At 41.9% G+C, this 22,636-nt stretch overlaps 2 protein-coding genes across 6 annotated transcripts in view; both read left to right on the top strand.

Moving 5' to 3' along the window:
• The window catches only part of EIF3B (eukaryotic translation initiation factor 3 subunit B), a 30,764-nt gene extending 16,699 nt beyond the window's left edge, over nucleotides 1-14,065 (top strand). Inside the window, exons 9-19 of the mRNA XM_024215051.2 lie at nucleotides 489-535; nucleotides 2,324-2,534; nucleotides 3,139-3,211; nucleotides 3,611-3,733; nucleotides 4,729-4,807; nucleotides 8,239-8,377; nucleotides 9,012-9,137; nucleotides 9,705-9,782; nucleotides 10,400-10,508; nucleotides 10,957-11,075; nucleotides 13,262-14,065. Coding sequence (XP_024070819.1) covers nucleotides 489-535; nucleotides 2,324-2,534; nucleotides 3,139-3,211; nucleotides 3,611-3,733; nucleotides 4,729-4,807; nucleotides 8,239-8,377; nucleotides 9,012-9,137; nucleotides 9,705-9,782; nucleotides 10,400-10,508; nucleotides 10,957-11,060 — 1,089 coding nt within the window. The 3' untranslated portion in view covers nucleotides 11,061-11,075; nucleotides 13,262-14,065. The remainder of the gene's footprint in view (nucleotides 1-488; nucleotides 536-2,323; nucleotides 2,535-3,138; nucleotides 3,212-3,610; nucleotides 3,734-4,728; nucleotides 4,808-8,238; nucleotides 8,378-9,011; nucleotides 9,138-9,704; nucleotides 9,783-10,399; nucleotides 10,509-10,956; nucleotides 11,076-13,261) is intronic.
• A 3,189-nt stretch (nucleotides 14,066-17,254) lies between these two features.
• The window catches only part of LOC112117169 (kinesin-like protein KIF19), a 28,817-nt gene continuing 23,435 nt past the window's right edge, over nucleotides 17,255-22,636 (top strand). For 4 of the 5 annotated variants that reach the window (XM_026650831.2, XM_026650832.2, XM_026650833.2 and 1 more), the window contains exons 1-2: nucleotides 17,255-17,483; nucleotides 20,178-20,258. In XM_026650831.2, the coding sequence (XP_026506616.1) occupies nucleotides 17,295-17,483; nucleotides 20,178-20,258 (270 nt within the window). In that variant the 5' untranslated portion in view covers nucleotides 17,255-17,294. Of the gene's footprint in view, nucleotides 17,484-17,760; nucleotides 17,825-20,177; nucleotides 20,259-22,636 lie in introns of those variants that run through there. The other variant, XM_026650835.2, reaches the window with a different exon arrangement.

Raw genomic sequence — 22,636 nt, 5'->3', positions numbered from 1 at the left:
TCCCCACTGTTCAGGGGTTGTTGTGGGTTTTTTTTTTTTTCTTCTTCTTCCCCTTCCTTAATTTTCCACTGAGGTAGTAAAGGTTGGAAGGAAGTAGATGAGGAGAGCAACTTAATTTTTTTTAATGGAATGTAGAAAATATAGCCTTACAGTATCATAGTTGTTTAATACTTCCCAACTTTTGTCAGCAGATCACTACCAGAAAACCCCCCTAAATCCATTAATGGAAACACTGTTGCTTGCAACCTGCTCTATTTTCCAGTATGCCGCCTCATCCTAATGCATATTTTTAATTTGTAGGGTTATGGTGACTAGGTGGGTAATGCAAGAATTAGGATTATGGGGATGAGTGGCAAGTGTTTTATACTATATATCCAGGTAGTGATGAAATGGGGACATTTCCCTACCTCCTTAAGGGTGTTAATTTAAATAACCTACGTATGTAAGTATTCCTAACTTGCAAATTCATGATTTTTCTCTTTTTGCAGTCCATGGGTTTGCTGGACAAGAAAAGTTTGAAAATCAACGGGATAAAGTGAGTTTATTCTCTTGTGAAGAGTTCTGCTTTCTTTTATTTTATTCTTGAGATATTGTGTTAGGATTCTAGTATCATGGAGTTCAAGGCCAGAAGAGACCATTAGATCATGACCTCCTATATATTACAAGCCATTGCATTTCACCTAGTTATCCCTGTATTGAGACCAACAACTTGGGTCTGACTAAAACATATCTCCCAGAAAGGCATGTAGTCTTGACTTGAAGACGTCGAAAGAAAGATAATCCACTTCCCTTGATGGTTTGTTCCAGTGGTAATCACCCTGACTGTTAAAATAAACCATATCTGTGTGCCTTATTTCTAATTTAATTGTTTTTTACTTTAGCTTCTGGTCATTTGGTTCTTGTTAGTTCTTTCTCCACTAGATTAAAGAGCCTTTTGGTACCCAGTATTTTCTCCCCATGAAGATACTTATACAGTGTAATCAACTTGCCTCTCAAAGATAAGCAGACTGAGCTCTTTCAGTTTTTCTCTCTATAAGAGGTAGTTTTGGGTGGAGAGTGTTAAATGCTGTTTCCCAGAACATCCCCTTTTCTTAGGTCATGGATCAGGCTTTCAGCCTGATATCTATTTGCACTGAAAACTTGGCATTTGTGTAGTGGTTACACAATGAAGAATTAATATCTAGTCCAGAACCATCTGCTTCCTATATTGGTGGTCAGCAGAAAGAGTCACTAATCTGTCTTTTGCTGAGGAAGATGCCTATGTCAGTGTGTGTTGGCTGTCAGTCAACTGGAATAATATTACTCTTCAACTCTTATACTTTTGGTGCAGTAATAGAACTAATACTTAGAATTTCAATAGGATAGCATGTTTCTTGTCAATGTTTATACTTTCATTGACGATGATCCTGTTGTGTGTTCTGCAGCTGTGGAGAAACTACCTATGGGGAAGAAGTAAAGACATCTGTTTGTTACTACTTCTCTCTTTCCATGCGTTGGTGACAATTTGTGAACTTAGCAATGATGCCTGAAATATCTAATTGCTTGATGCTCTAAGGACCTAACTTTTGATGTTCCTGCTGCATGTTGGCAGAATGGTACTCCCTGATAAACCAAAATGCATTTAACTCAAGTTAAGGATATTACATCAATAAAGGGATATCTTGTCTGATATTTGGCCTTCCATAGTCTTAAGTAAGCGTGCACTATACTTTACCTGCTGGCACTGAGGTAGCTGGGCTTATTGTACAATTCTCTGATTCTCATCATGATTCCTAAAGAAACGACTGACCTTTTTTCACCTTTCAAGGGTTCCAAAAGGCTTCTCAGAGAATGGGGATCTCTGAAGTAGCTTCTTTAACAAGGGAGCTAGAAATCTAAGTGTGACAGATTGTAGGAGAGAAGTGTACTTTTAACATAGTTTCATGGGTTGTCTTTTAGTAACTCATTTTATCAACCTGTCTCCCAAATCACTTGGGATTCTGCAGTATGAGATGAGGTACTCTTTCTGCCTTTCCTAGATGTAAATGTATTGCTTCTGCATCACTCCTTGTCCACCTGTGAATGGCAAATCAAACCTGGGTTTTCTGCAGGGTCACCAAACTGGTCCTGGTAAATTCATTTTTAATCGTTCTCATTGCACTTGAATTTAGAGTTAGAATTCCTGTCTGTAGCCTAGCTTTAGTATCACGCTACCTGGGAACTGATTGATTGATTCACCATAACGTATCAAATGTAACGCAGAACGCTGCAACATATCTTTAACTGATTACTAAATTGGACTTTTTTTTTATGACATCTTGTCTCCTTCTTTTCAATCCTGTAGGGATTTCTCGTGGTCTCCAGGGGGTAACATAATTGCGTTTTGGGTGCCTGAAGACAAAGATATCCCAGCAAGGGTGACACTGATGCAGCTCCCCTCCAGACAAGAAATCCGTGTGCGGAACCTATTCAATGTGGTGGATTGCAAGCTGCATTGGCAAAAGAATGGAGATTATCTGTGTGTGAAGGTAGACAGGACTCCTAAAGGTACACAGGTATGTGCTTCCTAGGTGTGTTCATAAAACTGATTCTGTCTCTGCTTTGGTTTTTGCATTTCAATATGGATTGATAGAAATGTGCAAATTAATTACTTGGTGTCAAAACCCTCTCATTATTTCAGTTAGTTTTTAAGGGCTATGTGTGAGGTGCCATGGGCACTTAATGAGCATTGGACTTGACATCACTATCCATCAGGGTTCTGCAAGATCAATGAAAGTATGCCTATCTTATTTTTGACCCCCTTCTTTTAGCATTTGTTGTATTTGTTTCAGCTGGTTTTGGTCGCACAGGTGACGCTGCATGAGCTACCATACGTTTGTCCTCTTGAAATAGTCTCAACTTCTGTGCTGGAGAAAGCCTTTTTTGTTAACGCACAACTTGCTGAAGAAAATCCTATTTTAATAAAGGTGCTGTTTAGAAATAAGTGATCTTTCCGTGTTATCTTCCACCCTCTAAGGAAATGAGCACCAAAGAGTCTAGATTTATTATCTTGAAGTATTAAACTAGGCTAGTTGCATAGTCATCCTCATAGTCCTGTATTAAAATGACTTTCTGTACAATTATTATACTAGATACTTGACCTTTTGTTGACTTTCACAGGGTGTGGTGACCAACTTTGAGATCTTCCGAATGAGAGAGAAGCAGGTCCCTGTGGATGTGGTAGAAATGAAAGGTAAATCCTAGAGATACATGTGCTAGCTATTTTGCTGATGTTGTGTATTTATACGTACAGTATTCATCAGTGAATAAACTGACAAAATATTGTGTAAAATGCTACAACTAATGGCTCTTAACAGATGAAGGACAATTGGGTGGCAAACTTCTCTTTCTTTGCCCAGCTATTTTTTAATCTAAAAAGACTGCCTGGCAGACTGTTTTCTGCTTCAGTTGCTGTACTTTAATACCAAATTGCTCATCATAATGGATGTTCTCCTTCGCATCCAGGATTTCTTCAGTCCTGTATACAGTAACTGCTTGGAATTGAAGTTGTGTAGAGCATGACTGACTTAACTCAATAATTTTGTCTCTTTGTACAATGTTGGGTTTTGACACTTCTTTACATCTGTTGCAGAAAGTATCATAGCCTTTGCCTGGGAACCAAATGGAAGCAAGTTTGCTGTATTGCATGGAGAGCCTCCCCGAATTTCTATCTCCTTTTACCATGTCAAAAACAATGGGAAAATAGAGCTCATCAGTAAGTAGAGTTGACAGCAGGAGTACAGGTGGAGGAATCTAGGCATTAAGCACTTTACATGGTGGTATCAACCTGTTTACCCTGTAGACTTCTTACAGTTGCTTTTTCATAGACAGATTGATACTTCTGGGCCCTGGCAGAGGGCATGGGAGGGAACATGTCTTGAGCATGCTGCACTCTAGCTGTCTGGGGCTGAGAGAACAGCCCCGAGGGCAGGGGTGTCAATTTATTCTGTAGTGAGGGCCAAATTACCATTTTATTCAGAGTCTGGGGGTTGGGATTGAAAAGATCACTGGTAAGATATTAATCTTGCTGCCTTGCCTGACTGCAGAATGTACCCCTTTTGCTGGCAAAGTTAAATACCACCTTTCTGTGACAGGACAAAAAATGCATTTTTGAAACTTCTTTTCCTCTCTCCATTAATTCACCTTCTCTATACTTCCTCCCCAATATTTTAAGGATTTCCTCCCTCTCTCAGTTTGGACATTCTCTCCTTCTCCCTGCCCTCCATTTTGGTTTAAGAGTGCCTTATATTGATTTAACTTAAGTCCGCAAGGAATCAGCTTAAAGTAAATTGTGAAAAAGCACTCTGATGCCAAAAGAGGTATCCACATAAGGGGTTGCACCAGTTTAACTACATCCATTTCTAAACAATTTTAGTTAAATTGGTACAATTTGTGTGCTAAGGTTTTGCGGATTCCTGATTCTCCCTGCCTGCACATGCACTTTTTTTTTTTTTTTTTTTTGAATGTTTGATCATCCCATTCTTTTCAGTTTAATCAGTGAGAGCAGATCCATGTTGGGTTTCATTCTTCCAATTAAAATACTACTATAGTAGACATGTTGTTTGTTAATTGCAGAGCTCAGAGGTGCCTTTTTGAGGACTCTCTAGAATGCCCCTGTCAGTGTGGTTGCTACTAAGCTTCTTGATACCATTGGGTGGAGACTTCCATCGTTTTTATGTTGCCATAAATACAAATTCTGTTTCCTTTCAGAAACGTTTGACAAGCAGCAGGCAAATACGATATTCTGGAGTCCACAAGGGCAGTTTTTAGTATTGGCTGGCCTGAGAAGGTGGGTATCACTACTTGACATTCTGAGAGAGAGCTCATTTTAAGTCCGTGTAATGCTCTCAAAGATCTAAAAAAAGGTCTTCATCACACTACTGTATAAAGACATCTGTAAGACAAATAGCCAAAATCTTAACCATCTGTCAATTCTCTGGTAGAAAACCTGCTTGTATTAAGAGGATTATCTTTGTTTGGAAGAATCTAATTTTGACATACGATAATCTGTCAGTTGGCCTTTCCGAGGTCTACATGGATTTTAATTTGTTTGCAAGTGATTGAGTTTTTCTTGAAGATAAATTTTTACCTGTTTGTAACGTCTACGTATTTTCATATGCATCTTGCCCTCTTCTGCCTGAAATTTAATTTCCTGAAGTAGCTGGCCTCCTTACAGCAAAGGTAGTTAGTGCAGTAGATAAGATAACACCTCTTGTTCTGTGGCTAGCAGAAAATCCATTTTTATTTAGTCTATAAAAACAACTAATGAGATGCCTGTGTTTATATTGGCTATCTCTTCTGCTATCATATAAGATGAGGAATGAGGTTATTCTAATCTCACCCACCATGTTGTTCTCTTGGCTAAGTTTAGAATTCACTTCAGCTGTTTACTTCCTTAGTTTAAATATAAAGATGTATTGATTCAGGGAGCCCCTCAGATTTCTCCCCCAGCAGCAATACAAATGACTTATTTTATAAGAATTTTCAAAATCTCAGGTAAAATAACAGGGCTTTTTCTGGCTTTAATATAACTAGGGGGCCCTGTCAATTTTGGTAAATCAGTCATAGCATTTAAAAATCATCTTGAATTTCATGGTTACACATATTTAAATATTAAATTTCTTTGTCATAAATCATGAATATGTATTTAAAACATGTAACGCCCTTAAGTCAGCATTTCTCAAACTGGGGATCTGACCCAAAATAGGGTCGAAAAACTGTGGGGAAAGGGGGTGATCACGGTATTGCCACCTTCTGTGCTGCCTTCACAGGCAGCAGTGGAGAATTAAGGGTGGCAATACCATATGCTACCATCACTTCTGCGCTGCTGCTGGCGGCAGCGCTGCCTTCAGAGCTGGGCTCACTGCCAGCAGCTGCCACTCTTCGGCCGCCATGCTCTGACGGCAGCACAGAAGTAAGGATGGCAATACCGTGACACACCCCCCCACCACCACAACAGTCAGATTTCACAATCTGAGGTGGTGGTGGTGGTGGTTGTTGTGATTTTTGTTTTTTCTCATGGCTGTGAATTTGTAAGGGGCCTAAGTATAACTGATACTGAAGGGAGCAATCACTTTTTCCTCAAGTCTGTCTTTCTGTCATATAAGATCTCAAAAAGTTAGGGATTGCATTCAGGTCATGGCTTCTTAAGGTAAAGATTTCTTGTATGTCCTTTATAAATGCCCTGTACACACCATTTTTCCTTTTCATTAACCATACTAATGTTAGTTGTAACTTTCTTAGACCATTCTCTTAGCCAGTTATTTAAAATCCTTGGATGTATAAATGGGAATCTCTAGTAGGAGTAAGGAGGTTTTATCACTTCTGTATTTGGCACTGGTGTGACAGTGTTCAGGTTTTTATTTTATTTATTTATTTTTAAAAGGAGATATACCTCTCTCATAGAACTGGAAGGGACCTTGAAAGGTCATTGAGTCCAGTCCCCTGCTTTTACAGCAGGACAAAGTACCATTCCCTGACAGATTTTTGCCCCAGATCCTTAAATGGCCCCCTCAAGGACTGAACTCACACCCCTGGGTTTAGCAGGCCAATGCTCAAACCACTGAGCTATCCCACCCCCCACAGTTCAAGAAGGATGTTGGAAAAACTGGAGAGGTTGAGAGAAGAGCCATGAGAAAGATTAGAAAATTTGCTTTCTAGGCATGCAGCAATTCTCCAAAAAGCTATGTTTTTAGAGTTTAATGTACCCACCATACATACAGACAGGGATAGCTGAGTGGATTGTCAGCAGAGCATCTTGGCAAACAAAGATTTGGATGTCTTTGTGCATAGGCAAACCAAATATTGGATCACCATTGCAATGTGGATGAACTACTTCCATATTCTTCAAGGGCCCAATGGCACCTAAACTTCTACAAGACCTTATTTGTGCCATTACTAATAAAGGGTCACTGCACAATCAGCTGTCTGTAGTCAGAACAATCTTCACTGCACAGAACTGTGAAGGCTGGTAATCCATGTGCTCTCAACACTTCGTGCTGGACAAGATGATGTTGACTAGAAATGTCACCAACAGTGTTACATTTCAGTTACACCTGTACAAACTGATTATTTTGTTTTATCCTTTTAGATTGTTGTGATGTTCTGAGACCTCAAAAAAATCCAATTTTATGCCTTGAAATAATACATAGGGTCATAACACACACATTTTTCAAAGTGGTCGTTTCAACATGTTGATGGTGTCATTGTTTATCCCTGTTTCTGTGGTCATGGCACCACTTGAGCGTTCTATCATACTTCATCTTAAAGTAGACATCATAAGCTTTCAAATGATGTGCATGTGTTTAGAGAGGGTACACTAAGTCGACCATATCAGTGGTGTCTGTCACTCGGCTATGATAGTGATAGACTTAGGGAGCGCAGTCTATTTAGCTTCACAAAGAAACGGTTATGGGGTGACTTGATTACAGTCTACAAGTACCTACATAGGGAACAAATATTTAACAATGGGTTCTTCAGTCTAACAAGTTTAACACAATTCAGTGTGTAAAATTTTAACAGTGAAAGTAATTAACCATTGGAACAGTTTGTGGTGGATTCTCCATCTCTGACTATTTTTAAATCAAGAGTTAAGATTTTTCTAAAATATATGCTCTAGGAATTATTTTGGGGAAGTTCTATGGCCTGTATTATACAGGAGATCAGACTAGATCAGATCATAATGGCCTTCTGGCCTTGGAATCTATGAAAACTAATGTGGTTATTCTGTGTACAACTAGGTTTTACACATGTTAATGGAAAAGCCCTGCTTCTCATTTAGAAATCTATTTTATTTTTTACTTTCTTTGCAACCGAAATAACCATATTTACACCATCGTTGTGAAATTTTGGCTGTACCCCAAGTGCATTCATAATGTGGTTTCTTTATGACTTTGGAGGGGGAAAAAAACATATTAAGGAACTTTAAGCCTAGAAGGATACAAGGGTTAAAACTATTCCCCATTGTTTGTTCACAAAAATATGAAGAAACAGGTGTGATTTTAAAAACCCTGAGAGAACCCATTTAAACACCAGCAATGAAAAAATAGTAATCTTGTTAATATTGATGGGATTTTGTGGGGTGTGTTCATAAAGAATGTCACCTCCTAGTATAGATCCCTCTGATCTTTTTTTTTGGGGGGGAAGGAGGGATGGGACAGGAGGAAAGTCAGCGGGCATGGATCACTTTTCCATCTTGTTCCTCATTGTTTGCCTTTGCAGCATGAATGGTGCCTTAACATTTGTTGATACATCAGACTGCACCGTGATGAATATTGCTGAACACTATACAGCCTCGGATGTAGAGTGGGATCCTACAGGCCGATACATTGTGACATCTGTGTCCTGGTGGAGCCACAAGGTACTAAAGTTTCTGCTGTGATGTCTCCCTGGGTATTTAAGAGGGTCAATCTGGCTTTTCCTATGTTAACTACTAGAGAGAGAGAGAGAGAGAGAGAGAGAGAGAGAGCGTTGCTTGTATCTGTCAGTGGGTAATAGCTCCTGGTGTAATCGCTTACATGCCTATTTCACATATCAACTCATTGCTTTCCTGTGTCAATGAACTACTTCCTTGTTGTTCCAATTAGTGTACTGTATCTTTTCTATATGCAAGTATAAGGTTTTTAGTCTTTGGGATTAGTTCAGGAGCTTTCTTACTGCAGTTCAGATACCTTGGAAGTGCTGGTGGATACCTCTGCTTTGGATACTTCATAGGTGCTTCATTTTTGAAGCAGTATAACTTTTTTTTTTTTTTTTTTTTTTTTGAGGAACATTCCTTCATCTTAAAGTTTAAATAAGAGAGGGGGGGGGGGAACCCGCACCTACCCCAAGCAGTGTGTTCACCCTGAAAAGTTAGACGTTCCAGAGACTCTGAGTCCCACTAGGGACTTTCCTGTTGATTTTTTTCCATGAAATGCATTCAGATATATGGCAATGGGGTAGCGCAGTATAAAACCCTTAGACATGAGTGAGATTTCTCACTTACTGTTTTCCAGGTGGACAATGCCTACTGGCTGTGGACCTTCCAGGGTCGTCTCCTCCAGAAAAACAATAAAGACCGGTTCTGCCAGCTACTGTGGAGACCCCGACCTCCAACCCTGCTCAGCCAGGATCAGATAAAGGTGTTGTATCTCAGTGTAACTCTTCTGGTGTGGGCATTGGTGTAGAGAATTCAAGAGTGGTCTAGTCACAAGGGTGTGGCTTAAACTGGGGAATGGAAAACTGCTGTAGAGTTTTCTCTCTCTGCTTAGTGGTAAGGCAATGTGAGAGCTGTTCACAAATTCACTGGAGGAATCTGTATGTTGAAATGGTTCTGTGTATGTAACAGTACTCAATTTGAGTTGTCACTATTCCTATTACAAACTTGTTTTTGTGTGGGGAGTGTGGGGGAGAACATTCTGAGGCAACTAGAAGGAAAGGTATTAGGAGCAGAGAGGACTGTTGAAAACTTGGATAAGGAGCAGACTTTGGCTATCCAAACTCCAGTGGTTGCCCAGGTACAGAAAAACTGAAGGTATCTATAGGCCTAAGCAAGGAAGAGAAACTATAAATGATAGAGGAGAGGGTTTTTTTTATAGACATAAGGAAACTTGCAAAAATGCTGGGTATGCCGAGGCATGCCTGAAGTAGCACTGTCTTATACATTATGGTGGTCTCTAGTACTGGTTGACATAAGTTCTCTGTTGCAGCAAATTAAGAAGGACCTGAAGAGGTACTCCAAGATTTTTGAACAGAAGGATCGTCTAAGCCAAACCAAAGCCTCAAAGGTAAGACGCTTCTGGGACACAATGAATCAATGAAAGGCAGCTGATGCACTTGTAGTCCATACTAATCTAGTGTGTCTTTGTCTCATTTCACTGACTGGACCATATAGTTTTGAGTCTGCTGCTGCCTCCAATTTAATAGACATTATCCCTTATGTCAAGTAGGAGAGGCCATTGTGTTTTAGGTCCAGGTTTCCCAGATTCAGTCCCCACATGACCCAGGCAGGAACATTATGAACTCAAGCACAAGCATATGTGTAGGGAAGGCAGTAAGGCAAAATTTGCTGGTTCTTCACTTGAAGAAACTGAAGCATGGTGTTACTGGTATATGTTGGAGGAGGAATCGGGAAGAATTTCTGTTGAGTTAAGTAAAGATACTTAAGTAATCTTGGCTGGGACTTGTGGGTTCCTGGTGGCTGCCTGTTAGCCAGTTTTAGTATAAAAATTTCACAGAAACCATAAACCCATCTTGCCACACTGGAGAAAGGTGTCTTAAATGCTGATGATTATCTGTCAGTAGCTGCATTCATAAGCAGAAAACCCCTAGATCACTTCCAAATGCATCCCACAAGGACTCACTTTACTGATGGGCTTATTAACCTCTTGTTTTGCTTCTGTAGGAGCTCGTAGAAAGAAGACGTACAATGATGGAGGAGTTCAAGAAATACCGCAAGATGGCACAAGAATTATATTTGGAACAGAAGAATGAGCGTCTAGAGCTGCGAGGAGGTAAACCAGCCACTAGCAGCATTGTAAAGATGTGGCTTTATCAGTAAATTTTTTAAAGCACCAAATAAACATCACTCAGGCTATAGAAGCAGTCTTTGGTAGTGGATCAGTGTTTGGGAGTCGAAGACCTCCTCTTTGTGGTGGGTTGGGGTCCTTTTTTAACATTCCCCCTCCTGCCAAAAATAATCCCTCGACCCATGCCCTAGCAGGTTTGCTCACTCCTCAGCTATTCTCTTTCCCATCCTTTGTTTTTTCCATCTGCTATCTTGAGGTGGTGAGTAGGGAGAAGGCTACTGTTGCTGCCCAGTGTGGTCAGTACTGATGGTTTTGCACATAACGTGCTGGAGGCCAGTGATGATATTAAAATGCCTCATTTTAAAGGTGCTTCTCTATGTATTTTCCTTAGGCATTTTTGCCTTCAGGACTAATGCCTCTTCTTTTCCTCCAGGAGTGGACACAGATGAGCTGGACAGCAATGTAGATGACTGGGAAGAGGAGACTGTTGAGTTTTTTATCAATGAAGAAATTATTACCATTGCAGAACCAGAGTAGTCCAATAAAACTGTGGTAAGACAGATTGCCTTTCAGTTGAGAAATACCTTTCCTATCAGCTGTTGCAGCGTACCTCCAACCTGCGTAAAAGCACTTTCTGGGAAAGCTTAAGGCTTATAGAGTGCAAAAATGAATGTTTCTATACCTTTGACTTGGCTTTTGTACTTCGCTCTCAGTTGAAAGGTTCTGAATGGCCAATTGTAGTGCCAGTGGCCAGAAATGATAAAGGCTTTCTTTCTTCAAAGTGAATGGTTAGGTCAGCTTGTAAATCTACTGGCACTTTGCAGAGTGCTACGTCCTTCTCTTTTTGATCCTTTCAAAGACTGAGAATCTGAGCCAATTCTTAAACATGATGTATTGCAGGCACTTGATGAAAGTGCCTATGCAGTATGAGAAATGTTTATAATTATGCTAGTGGAGAGGTAAATTTTGTGTTCTGGTTATTGGAACCATATAACCTTGAATTTGTGTAAACAATGTTCTGATGCACTATGTAAGAAGGTTTAATTACTGAACAAATTTGTTGCATACTCTTAAGTCAGGTATTGCTCTTGAAATGACAAAAGTCCTCATGCATTCTGCTACCTCTTCCTAAAAATGCCACTGAGCTTTCAACATGTAACAAACACTTGTATTTAGTGTTACTGAAAGTGCTTATTCATTATAAGCATTTATTTGAAGCCTGTTTTAATCCAGAAGGCTGCTTACCTTGCTGCATACTCCAATATATCCCCCAAATATTGGCAGTAGGTGTTGCAGATCTAGTGGAGCCTTCCTTCTTGGATACTTGCCAGACTGTTGTGAAGGAGATGCAAACCCTGAATCCCACTGTAGGCCTCCGGAGTCTGAACAGAGCACTTGTCTGGCTTGGTGTGTCTAGGCACACTGTTAGGATGCAGTTCCTCTTTCTAGCACCCCTTCCTGAGAGCCTATCCTTTGGGACCAGTGCTGACCGCTCAGGCTCCCTTGTAGCTTAAACACACCTCTCCCAGAATTCCAGCCACAGTGGGTGCTCTTGTTCCAAGTTAACTCTTCAGGGAAACATGAGGTGTAGCAAAAAACACAGACTTTGCATGCGATTCTAAAGACACCATGGCGTTTTACTTCAGCAAGAAAGCACTGATCACTTAGAAGATAACACCCTGAATGCAGTACCCTTTGCTCTAGCACACCTTTACTTTGACGGACAATCTGTGTTCAGATAGGCAGAATTTCCTCCTGCCTCATTTGGCTTCTGCAGCAGCTTCACCAGCTCAAACTGAGGGAAAATGGCTGAAGACTCCAAGTATAGCAGCTCCTGCCCTCTTTCTAGTCTCCACTGTCAAGTTACCTCTGATCAGCCTCCTCAGGTGATTACAGACCCCTGCAGGTAACTTTGTTGCCAGGCAATATCTCCCCTGACAGTTCTCCTGGGTAGGAGCCAGGCTTTTGTCTCAAGATGCTGTTTTTTCAATAGAGGACCATCAAAACTGTTAGCCCTGTGCCACTACATCTTGGAATTTCAGTCCAACATGGAGGTAATAAAAAGATGGCAGAGAAATGAAAGGGCAAGTCATTCAGAATGGAGTTTTCAGCTTGATAAAGTTGCATAGAATTCATAATCTGAGTTCCTAAATCATACAGACAGATTCCCCAAATTGTCACAAGAGGATAGCCCTAGTTGTTGGATCTGAGAAATGTGTACTTAGAAGGCTTAAATCACTTGTGTTAGAGAGGAAATATTGTTCAGTGGTTACAGCACTAGCCCAGGACTCAAGGGATCTTGGTTCAATTCCCTGTAACATCTCAGACATCTGTCTGACCATGGGCAAGTCACTTAACCACATAGTGACTGGAATTAAGGCAGCAGCAGCCCAGCAGCCCCATCAGTGTAAGGGATGAATACTAAAACCCCCTCACCCATCCAAAAATGCACAAATGTCACTTAAACCCTCCAAATATGTTTTTAGTTCCAGTGGCCAAGTATGTTCTCTTGCCAGTATTTGGGGGATGTGGAAGAGTGGAGGTAAGAAAGGGGGAGAAGCAGTCTTCTGGATTAAATAGGCTTCAGCTAATGAGTTACTGGGGAAGCACAGCAGCAAAGGGTAAGTGGAGTGCAGTTATAGAACTGCCTTTCCCTTGCTAGCAGCTGTGAGAGTTCTGAGTTTTTTGTGTGAGGCACAGTACTGACTTTTTTTCCTTTTTTTTCCCCTTCTCTGCAGCACCGCCATATCTTGTACTGAAAAAGGGTTCATTTATTTTCAGAAAGCCTACACCATCTTCGGAATTTTTAATCCATATTCTCTCACTCTGGACGGTGAATGCACCAGGTTCTCTCCATTCTGACGTATTGTAGTGCCTTTAAACCTCACTGTCAGCAGTGGGGCTATTTGAAAGGCACTGCTTTTAAATTTTTATTCATTTGGGAGGGGGTTGTCTTTCTTTTTAAATCCACCACCAGTATTTGCTGTCTGACTCCTGTGCATTGCTTACCAGTTGGCAGTTTTGAACAGTTGCCAGTAGGTGAGCATTATCCGTGCACCTTCCAGTATCTTGCACGCTCACAATGCTTCTCTTTGCAGAGGACTCTTTTTACGTCCCAGGTGCATGGACAGGTGTTCGTTTTGTATGGGGAAAGATCAGCAGGAAAACCATTTTTCATATGATGTATGTTAGTGTGCTGAAGCAGCACTACAGTGGGCTGTACCCTCCTCCATTCAGATTGTGACAGGATTCAACAGGTTGAACGTGGAAATAAAAGCAGACCTATACTAAAAACAGGCCGTCCGTGTGTTCTGTAAAAATCTTCCCTTGAGTGACCAGAGTTGATCATTATCTGAATATGAATCTGTCAGGGTTCAGAATTTGCAACTGCATTTGGTTTTTTGTTTCCCAGTTCCTTCATGGCTGCACTGATCTTTATTTAGTCCAGGGTGTATTAGGTGGCAGACCGGCTTACATGTTTTTAATAACTATAGTGCAATGATTTGAAGATCAGTGTGTGAATTTCTGAGACCTACTTACAAGGTGTAGCTATTGGCAACAGCAGGATTATGGGAGATTTCCTGGGTTTTATTTGCAAGCTTTGGTTGAAAATCTATTCAGAGGAACACACTCTTCATGTGTGCCTTTGGATATGCAAGGAAGCCTATATTCTGATGTCTGGAGCCCTATGCCTTGTGGTGAAGAAAGTACAGAATACTTAACTTCTGGATCAACTCCTCTTGAGCAGACTTCCATGCAGCAGCAGCAAAACCAAATCAACCGTAAGAATCTAGTTCTTAGCAGATAAGAGCTCTTAAATGAGCATGTTTTATGGTGAAAATACAAGTCAATACTGTCTGTCTTGTACCATCAACTTTTCATCCTTCAGAAAAATAAGCAATTAATATTTATCATGGGTGATGTAAACAGAATTCCAGATACCCACACTGAATGTAGATAATTAAATTTTTTTAGATAATCCATAATCAAGTTTATCCCTTAATCTTATTTTTTTTTAATCTTTCAGAAGTGATTCTGCAAGGTTATAACATGTTGAAGGAATACTGTAACTTTTTAAATAAGGGAAGTAGTTTTAATATCACTTCAGTAGTGAGAAACTGTCTTGTGGAAGTCCAAAGATGTTGTTCAGGGTTGGCATACAGGATTTATTATGGGACTGAAGTAATTCCTGTAGTGGGGGTGATTTGTCCTCTACCCATCACCAGTCCCAGAACTCAGCTTGTGAAGCGCATTACTGCGAAATGTCAAACTGTCTGCCATTTTGACAGCTAGATAAGTGTTAGTCAGGTATATGTTCTGACTATTTCTGAAGAGGGAAATATTCTCCCCGAACATGTTGTTGTGATCTGAATTTGTTTAATTGTTTGGGGTTTGAAGAATAAGTTTAGTCTTGTCCAATATGCCTTCTAGTTTTACTTTTTGGTACAGGATACTCTATACTTCTTGGCAATAATGAGTAGTGAAACTACTAGAGACAGATCTGCTGGACACATGTTTGGATATAGTAACCTAAAGCATCATGATCCTGGGAGAGAGAGAGAGAGACACCCTCAGGATGTCACATGGGCTGCAACTGTGTGCTGTGCAGTCTGCAGGCCAAGGGTTGAGAACCACTGCACTACACTAATGCAAATAATATCAAGTGTCCATTTTGTACCTTGCAATCACAAGCCAAGAAATCTGTCTATTGTATTTCCTTTCCGGTTTTAAGTAGATTTATTATGCTTTACTCCTTCTCTCTCTCAGAGCACACAACTGATGCATGAAGTGAGACCTTTATATACTATAGTTTGTATAAGTTGTAAAGAACCTTGGCCTCCTTCAGGATGAAAGATATTAACATCTTATCTCTCCAGGTCACCAGTGAACAAGGAGTATTTTTTTAAATATTTATGACGTCATAAAGTCTGTTACTTATGCTCATGTTGTATGAGGCACTTTGGAAGTCCAGTCAGTACTCTTTCACCAAATAATTAGTTGGGTTTTTTAACTTCAATATTGACTGCTGACATTAGTGACTTATGCTGCTGCTCTAGATGAGTGTCCTTTTTTTTGTAGCACTTACCTTAAGTGTTTTTACTATACTACACAGTTTGCAATCTCTCTGCCTGCCACTGACATGCAGCTGTTCAACAATGTGGTAGAGCAACATTACTCAACACTTGACTATAGGAAAATTCTAAGCATTTTACCGGGAACAGTGCTGCTAACACTTTTTTATGAAAAAGTCATAGATTCTTGAATCATTTAAAAAGAGAGAGGCTACGAACATTTGCAATGTTTCTATCTAGAGGGGAAACATCTACATTCCTATAGTTCCTGCCTCTCCTTCAAGAGTGTCATGGTCCAGTGTGCTTAGTGTGTGATAAATCCCCAATATTTTCCATCTGACAGGGCCCTAGACAACTATAGGAGTTGTACTGGGAAGAAGAGGTCTTGGCCTTTTAAAAAAATCTCCTATCCTGAAATTTTCCCCTTATCTACTAGTTGCTCTATCCTGTTTTGTGTTTTAAAGTGTGTATGCCTCAATCACTTAATGTTATTTTTTTCTGACTTCTCAATAACCTCTAATCCCACCACTGTTAAAATAAGACAAACAGCTCAGGGGCCCATTATATTAAAAATTGGTCTAGTTCTTTGTTTAGATAAACAGTTTTTAAAATCTTTAAAAAAATAAAATGGCTTTCTCCTGAAATGTGTTTTTTCTTTCATTAACAATCCCTCTTCCTTCTGCCTGCTGTGAATGGAAGTAGATGGACCCAGTTTTGTTTCTTATTTGTTAACTAACCTCGGTGGTTGTCTCTTACCCCGAGGCCCTCTAACTTCTAAATTAAAGCTCTAGTGTTTCATCCAGTTAAGTCTTGCTTAGTATAATTCTCTATGCTAATAAACCCCAGTAATTAAAATAGAACACACATTCCTTGTTTTTCACTTTGCAGCAAACTAGAGCGGGAAATCCAAGAGCTGCAAGGCCTACCCCTCTCACCTGCCACTATTAAGTGTTCTACTTCGGACTAGGAAAAAGGACAATAGCCTCTTAAACTCAAATATTTCACTAAGGGGCTGTACCTTAAACATCTATCACTGTTACAACTGAGGGGTTGGTGCTTAAGTATGGGGGGGGAAAGTCCATGGGAAAACAGGCATCTTCAACCATGCTGTCCCTGACTCCTGCTGAAGGAGACACATGCAGCTAGCGATTGGGTTTATTTTTCCCTGCCCCTTGAATAATTCCCAGGGGCCAGCAGGGCTCCTGGTGTTCCGGCCCCCTGAACGTTGTTCTTCCCGAGCTGCAGTGCCAGGGGGAGCTGGGGCAGCAGCGGAGTCTGATGGGCTGGGGGCAGAGGAGGTGCCCTGCCTTCACGGTGAGGCAGAAGGCGAGTAGCGCTGCGCTCTGTGCTGCTAGGGCGCCAGCGCCAGGCTCAGCCCGGGTTTAACTGCGCTGAAAGCAGGCGGCGCTGAGCGGGTAAGGCCCCGTACAGCCCAGAGGCGCTTTAGCTTGCAGGCAGAGGGCGTGTGGGCCGCACCCACGTGCTGAGCATCTTTGGCCGGTTCCGTACCCGGCCTCAGCAGGGGATGGCACTGATGGGGCATGCGGGAGTCGTGCCGAAACCCTGCATCCTGCACCGCCCGGAGCACCGCGGGGCGGGGCGGGGGCAGCGAGCGCTTCTGTCCCGCCCGGTGGCTCCCTGGGGCTGGTGCAGCTCGGAGCTGCTCGCCGCCGCCTCGTGCTGCTACAGCCGCGCGCTGATGTCACCTGCCGCCCGGGGATCGCAGGTCTCCCCGGGGCTGCGCCTGCGAGCCGCTCTCCCTGTATCCTGCAGCCCAATGGCTTCCCCCTTGGGCAGCCCTCTCAGCGCGGGGCAGAGGCGGACCGGAGGCCTGGCTCCGAGCCCCGGCTCGGCCATGAAGGATCCGAGCGTGGAGCAGCAGCTCACGGTGAGTCCGGCTGCCCCGGGGCACTCAGGCTGCTTTGGGCGCAGTCAGGCACCCGGCCTTCCCGGCTACTCTGCAATCCCCGGCTGCACCCGCAGACCCCTTCTGCGAGCCCCGTGCAGCTCCGCTCCAGCCCCGGTGCCTGTAAACAAACCCTCGGAGGGCTGAAAGCACTGGACTGGACAAAGAAAACACCCTGCAGGGGACAGACCTGTAGCGGTAGAGGGTGGGACAGGATACACTAGCAGGTTTGCCCCATGTTTCCTTTGGGATAAAACTTTTCCAAGGCAACTGAGCGTGTGAGCTTTTCCATCTGAATTGAAATTGTCTGTTGTAGAAAGCAGGTAGGTTGCACTCATCAGAGTCCCAAGATTTTGACATGTCTCTGTGTGGATCATGGGAATTTACTGTTTTTTCGGTAATGGTTGTGCACAGAGACAGTTCTTTAATTAATCCTGCTCCCAAGTTTCTGGGGGGGGGGGGTGTGATATAATTTACAAAAATCTCTCACTCCTCAGACTTATTTTTGCCATGACCTTGTGTCAGAAACATGATTGCATGTGCAGTAATCTCTGCTTTGAGCTCTAAACCCTATAGTAACTATTGTACGTCAGGGGAATCTCTTATGTGATAATGTCTAATAGCATGTAAAATATTTTGAGTTCCCTTATAATGCCAGTAAGTCCTTAATACTGAGTCTGATCCTTCACCACATGCTTTCTTGTCTTCCCTTGGTGGCTACAAGTAATTATTTTAATTTACCTGCTTTGGGATGTGAGCAGTTACAGACATGCAAGAGAGGCTTGTCAGTCTTACACCATTGCACGCTCTGCATGAGGAGGAACTGCTATAGATAGGGTAACATTTTCAAAAGTGCCTCAGTCCCAGAGCCGTCCCTTGGGTAGGGCAAATCGGGGAGACCAGCCCGGGCCCGGCGCTTCGATAAAATTGGGACTGTCCTGTTATTTAGCCCTTTGTCCCGCGTCCCGAACTCCAGACTTTGGTGGAATCCCGTTGACTCCAGTGGGGTTCTGCACAGATTAGGTGTCAATCTACACCAGGGGTTCTCAAACTGGGGGTCGGGACCCCTCAGGGGGTCACAAGTTCTTACATGGGGGGTTGCGAGCTGTCAGCCTCCACCCCAAACCCCGCTTTGTCTCCAGCATTTATAATGCTGTTAAATATATAAAAAGTGTTTTTAATTTATAAGGTGGGGTCACACTCAGAGTCTTTCTATGTGAAAGGGTCCCAGTACAAAAGTTTGAGAACCACTGAGAACTCATCCTAGGATCAGGGTCATAGTGATTGTTACACAGGGATAAGCAACTGGGTATTGTGTTTTTCTGGCAGTAAATTTGGTACAATAAATGTATTTTGTGTAGTATAGTTTAAGAGCTGATGTAAAGAGCTGCACATAGGAAGCCATTTGCAGTCCACAACAACAAATTTATTAGATCTACAAAATCTTGGAACCATGCTACATATTATTGGACACTGTCTTTTGCTACCTTATCTATGGACTATTTACATATGCACAGCTCTAGAGCTCTTTCATAATATATTCTACACAGTGTTTTATGGGCATGTGCACAGTGGAGGGTCTGGGACAACATAGCCATAGATTTCTATGGAGTTATGTATTGTTTATGGGTAACTAATTAACAGTTTACTACAGACCCCAAGCTGCCGAGTTCAAATCTAGAATATTTCCAAAGTTCAGGGGTGCTTAGATCTGGGATTTTGATTTGGCCCTATCTCTCTACATCACACTAAGCATAACATGATGTAATCTTAAACCTTGTTAAATGTGTGCTGTGTCACAGATGTAGCGTCAATCGCATGTTGGGTAGCATTTTCTCCAGCTGTTTGAAAATAAAATATCTTTCCTAAGTGTGTCTTCTTTGGTTTTGTTTTTTTATTTTTCTTCTCCCTGAGCTTTGGATAGTTAAAATGCATATGGCTGCTGCTGTTTGTATGGCAGCATTGTGATGTTAGCAGCAGTGTTCTAGGGAAAGGATTTGTAAGTCTATTGCTCGTTATAGTTTCAGATGAGGACGCTAAAGAGCAAAAACTGTTGTGATTTTGTAGGTCCTGCAAAATGGTTAATTTCACCCATATGGTTGTGAAATTAAACAAATAAGAGATTTGAGGGCGCCTCTTTAGTTTCTTCAGCTAATGTTTGTTTTAGGTTTTAGCCCTTTTAAATATATAAAGTGATGAGAATTTTTTTATGATGTTCAAATTCTAAGGCCAAAATGTTCAAATCTTAAATTCGACTACTCTGACAACAAGAAGTAAATAACATAATTGTAATCAGTGTTTTGGGGACACAATAGAAACACAATGTGTCTAACAGCTCTGCAGCATCCAGAAACACCCCCACATCAGTGAATGGCAATGGCGTTGGTGGGCAGAGAAGTAAGCAAAACGGAATGGTCTTGGGTTTTGTTACTTTAGAAACAGAGGGGGCAGTGGGAATTTTCACTTGTCGAAAGAAAAAGTGAAAATGATTGGGGAATTAAATATTTTAAGCTTCTCTGGTGGTTTAAAAAATCCTGGAGAATAAAAAAATCAATATAAAGTTATTCTAAGGAGGTGATCATGTCACTTGAACAGAGAGAATGACTCAGTGATGGATCAGTCTGAGCTGGCTGGAGAAGCATTTATAACCAGCTCAATTCCTGTGTATGTGTGCAGGTGGCTCTTCGGATTCGTCCAATCAATGAAGCTGAGCTGGAGGAAAACGCTGCTATCATAGCCCACAGAGTGGGTGACCAGGTGAGGTTTGAGCAAAGCAGCATGGGTGAGTTTACAGCTTAGCTGGTAGCTAATGGCTTCTTGGAAGGAGAACCCCGGGGCAAACACAATGACTCACTTGAACATGGAAAGGGTTATGGGATGTTAAAAGTTCTGCAAACCTGGGCAGTGGTTGTTAGAGCAGCTACAAAATTTGCAGACCCCTGAGAAGTCCCCAGATTCCCAGGGCTGGGAGCCAAGAGGAAGGTAGGCAACTGAGCTACTTTCATGACATTTGTTTGAGGGGAAGGAAGGGAAGAAGAGGGGATTACCCTTGAGAGAGCTCCTACAGGAGTCGGCTCATTCTCAACCTGTGTGAATTGCCTGCAGGGCTAGGTTCATGAAACTGCCCAGGAACTAAACCATGGAGGATTCACCAGGGCTGCTTGAAAGACATTATATCCAAAGACAAAACTGTGAATTTTGGAAACTTTGAAAACATAGGAAATACCAGATTGGTTCAGACCCAAGATCAATCTAGTCCAGTATCCTGTTTCCAACAATGCTCCGTACCAGCAGCTTCAGAGGAAGATGCAAGAAACCTTGCATTAGGCAGATGTGGGATAATCACCCTCCTGCATCAGGTCTCTAAATAGTAGTTAGAGACTGGTTTAAACTAGGGGTTCTCAAACTTCATTGCACCACAACCCCTTTCTCATAACAAAAATTATGACACGACCCCAGGAGGGGGGACCGAAGCCTGAGCTTGCCCATGCCCCACCACCCTAAGCGGGGGACAAAGCCAAAGCCTGAGCCCCACCGTCCTGGGCGTCCAGGCAGTGGGGCTCAGGCTTTGGTCCCGGGCCCCAGCAAGTCTAATGCCAGTCGTGGCAACCCCATGAAAACGGGGTCGTGACCCATTTTGGTTCCCAACCCACAGTTTGAGACCCGCTGCTTTAAACCATGAAGCATTCAGTTTAATATTCCTTCTCAAATTTATGCTAACATGAACTGTTATGACCCTGGATGTTCTTTATATCCATAGAAATGTTCAATCTCTTTCTGAATCTTGTTAAATTCTTTGCCTCAACAATGTCCTGTGGCAATGAGTTCCACAGTTTCAGCACATATTGTGTGTGGGGGGGGAAATCCTTTTATCAGTTTTGAATGTGCCGTCTTTTAATTTCATGGAATGTCCCATTGTTCATGTGTTATGAGAAGGGAGAACAGAAGCTCCCCATCTACCTTCTCTAGATTATTCATTATTATATAGACTTTCATCATGTCCCCTCTTATTCATCATCACCTTTCTAAGGCACACAATCCCATTCTTTTCAATCTCTCTTCATATGACATTTTCTCCAGGTCCCTAATCAGTTTCATCAGCTTTCTCGGAACTCCCTCTAATTCTGCAATAGCCTCGCTGAGGTGGGGTGACCAGTACAGTACTGCACACAGTATTCCAGATGAGCAGACCTTAGGTCTGTGTCACGTGGGAACAAGGAACTGCTGTGAAACATCCAGGCTGCCTTTTACATCATAAAGAAGTGAAAAGGGAACAAATCTATTTTTCCCTGTACAAATTATCTTACAAGCCTGGTTTCCATTTACTGAGTTATTTGTGGCACATCATTCTTTAAAGGCCATCACGCTGGCTCAATCACCAACTTTATTTTTGTATAGCTTATTTACAGACCCCCTCACCAGCCCTGAGCTCTGTTTTCCTCCAGTGGACAGGGAAGGATTCAGATATTGCATTGGTTTAAGGATAATTTTTACCCTGGAGAATCTCTCTCTCTCCTAGCCATGAAAATGACCGTAACAAATGACGTGAACATGGGTTCTTTGGCAGCTGAATATCCTTGGTGGTTTCTTAGATAACGTTACTATTCTGATCTCAAGTATAGTTTACCTGGAGCCATTTACGCCCCTTCACTGATGCCTAAAACAAAACTGAAAGGCTTATGCCGCAGCAGTTCAGTCCACTAGTGAATGGTTTATAATTTTGTGTATGTTTTCATAATGCCTGTCAGTCAAACAAGGCATTAACCCTGGACGAATGAAGCTAACTTTGTTTTTGCTATCTAATTAAAAATAAACTTTAAAGTGAGGTGGAATATAAGATCCCGACTCCACATGAAACCAGTCGCAGGATCAGGGCCTAAAAGTATTACAGCCCACATTTCCAAAGAAAACGCCTAAAGTAAATTCTCTGTGCCCAGTTGTATGGGTGGAATCCAATGTTAAATCACACAGACAGACACTTATGCATTTACCCATTTTGCATGTGCCAACTACAGATTATGGGCACCAATCAAGAGGGTCTTTTGGGCATTTGCCCCTAGATATTTACTATTTTCAATTCTTTTTCATCTGCCTAGCTCAGAAAAAATTGCTTTTCTCTAGCAAGTGAAATTGTG

Source organism: Terrapene carolina, unplaced genomic scaffold (assembly GCF_002925995.2).
Source record: "Terrapene carolina triunguis isolate 2854851 unplaced genomic scaffold, T_m_triunguis-2.0 Scaffold93, whole genome shotgun sequence".
Lineage (NCBI taxonomy): Eukaryota > Metazoa > Chordata > Testudines > Emydidae > Terrapene > Terrapene triunguis.
The sequence above is the reverse complement of the archived record's forward strand: the minus strand, read 5'-3'. Positions and strand labels throughout refer to the sequence as shown.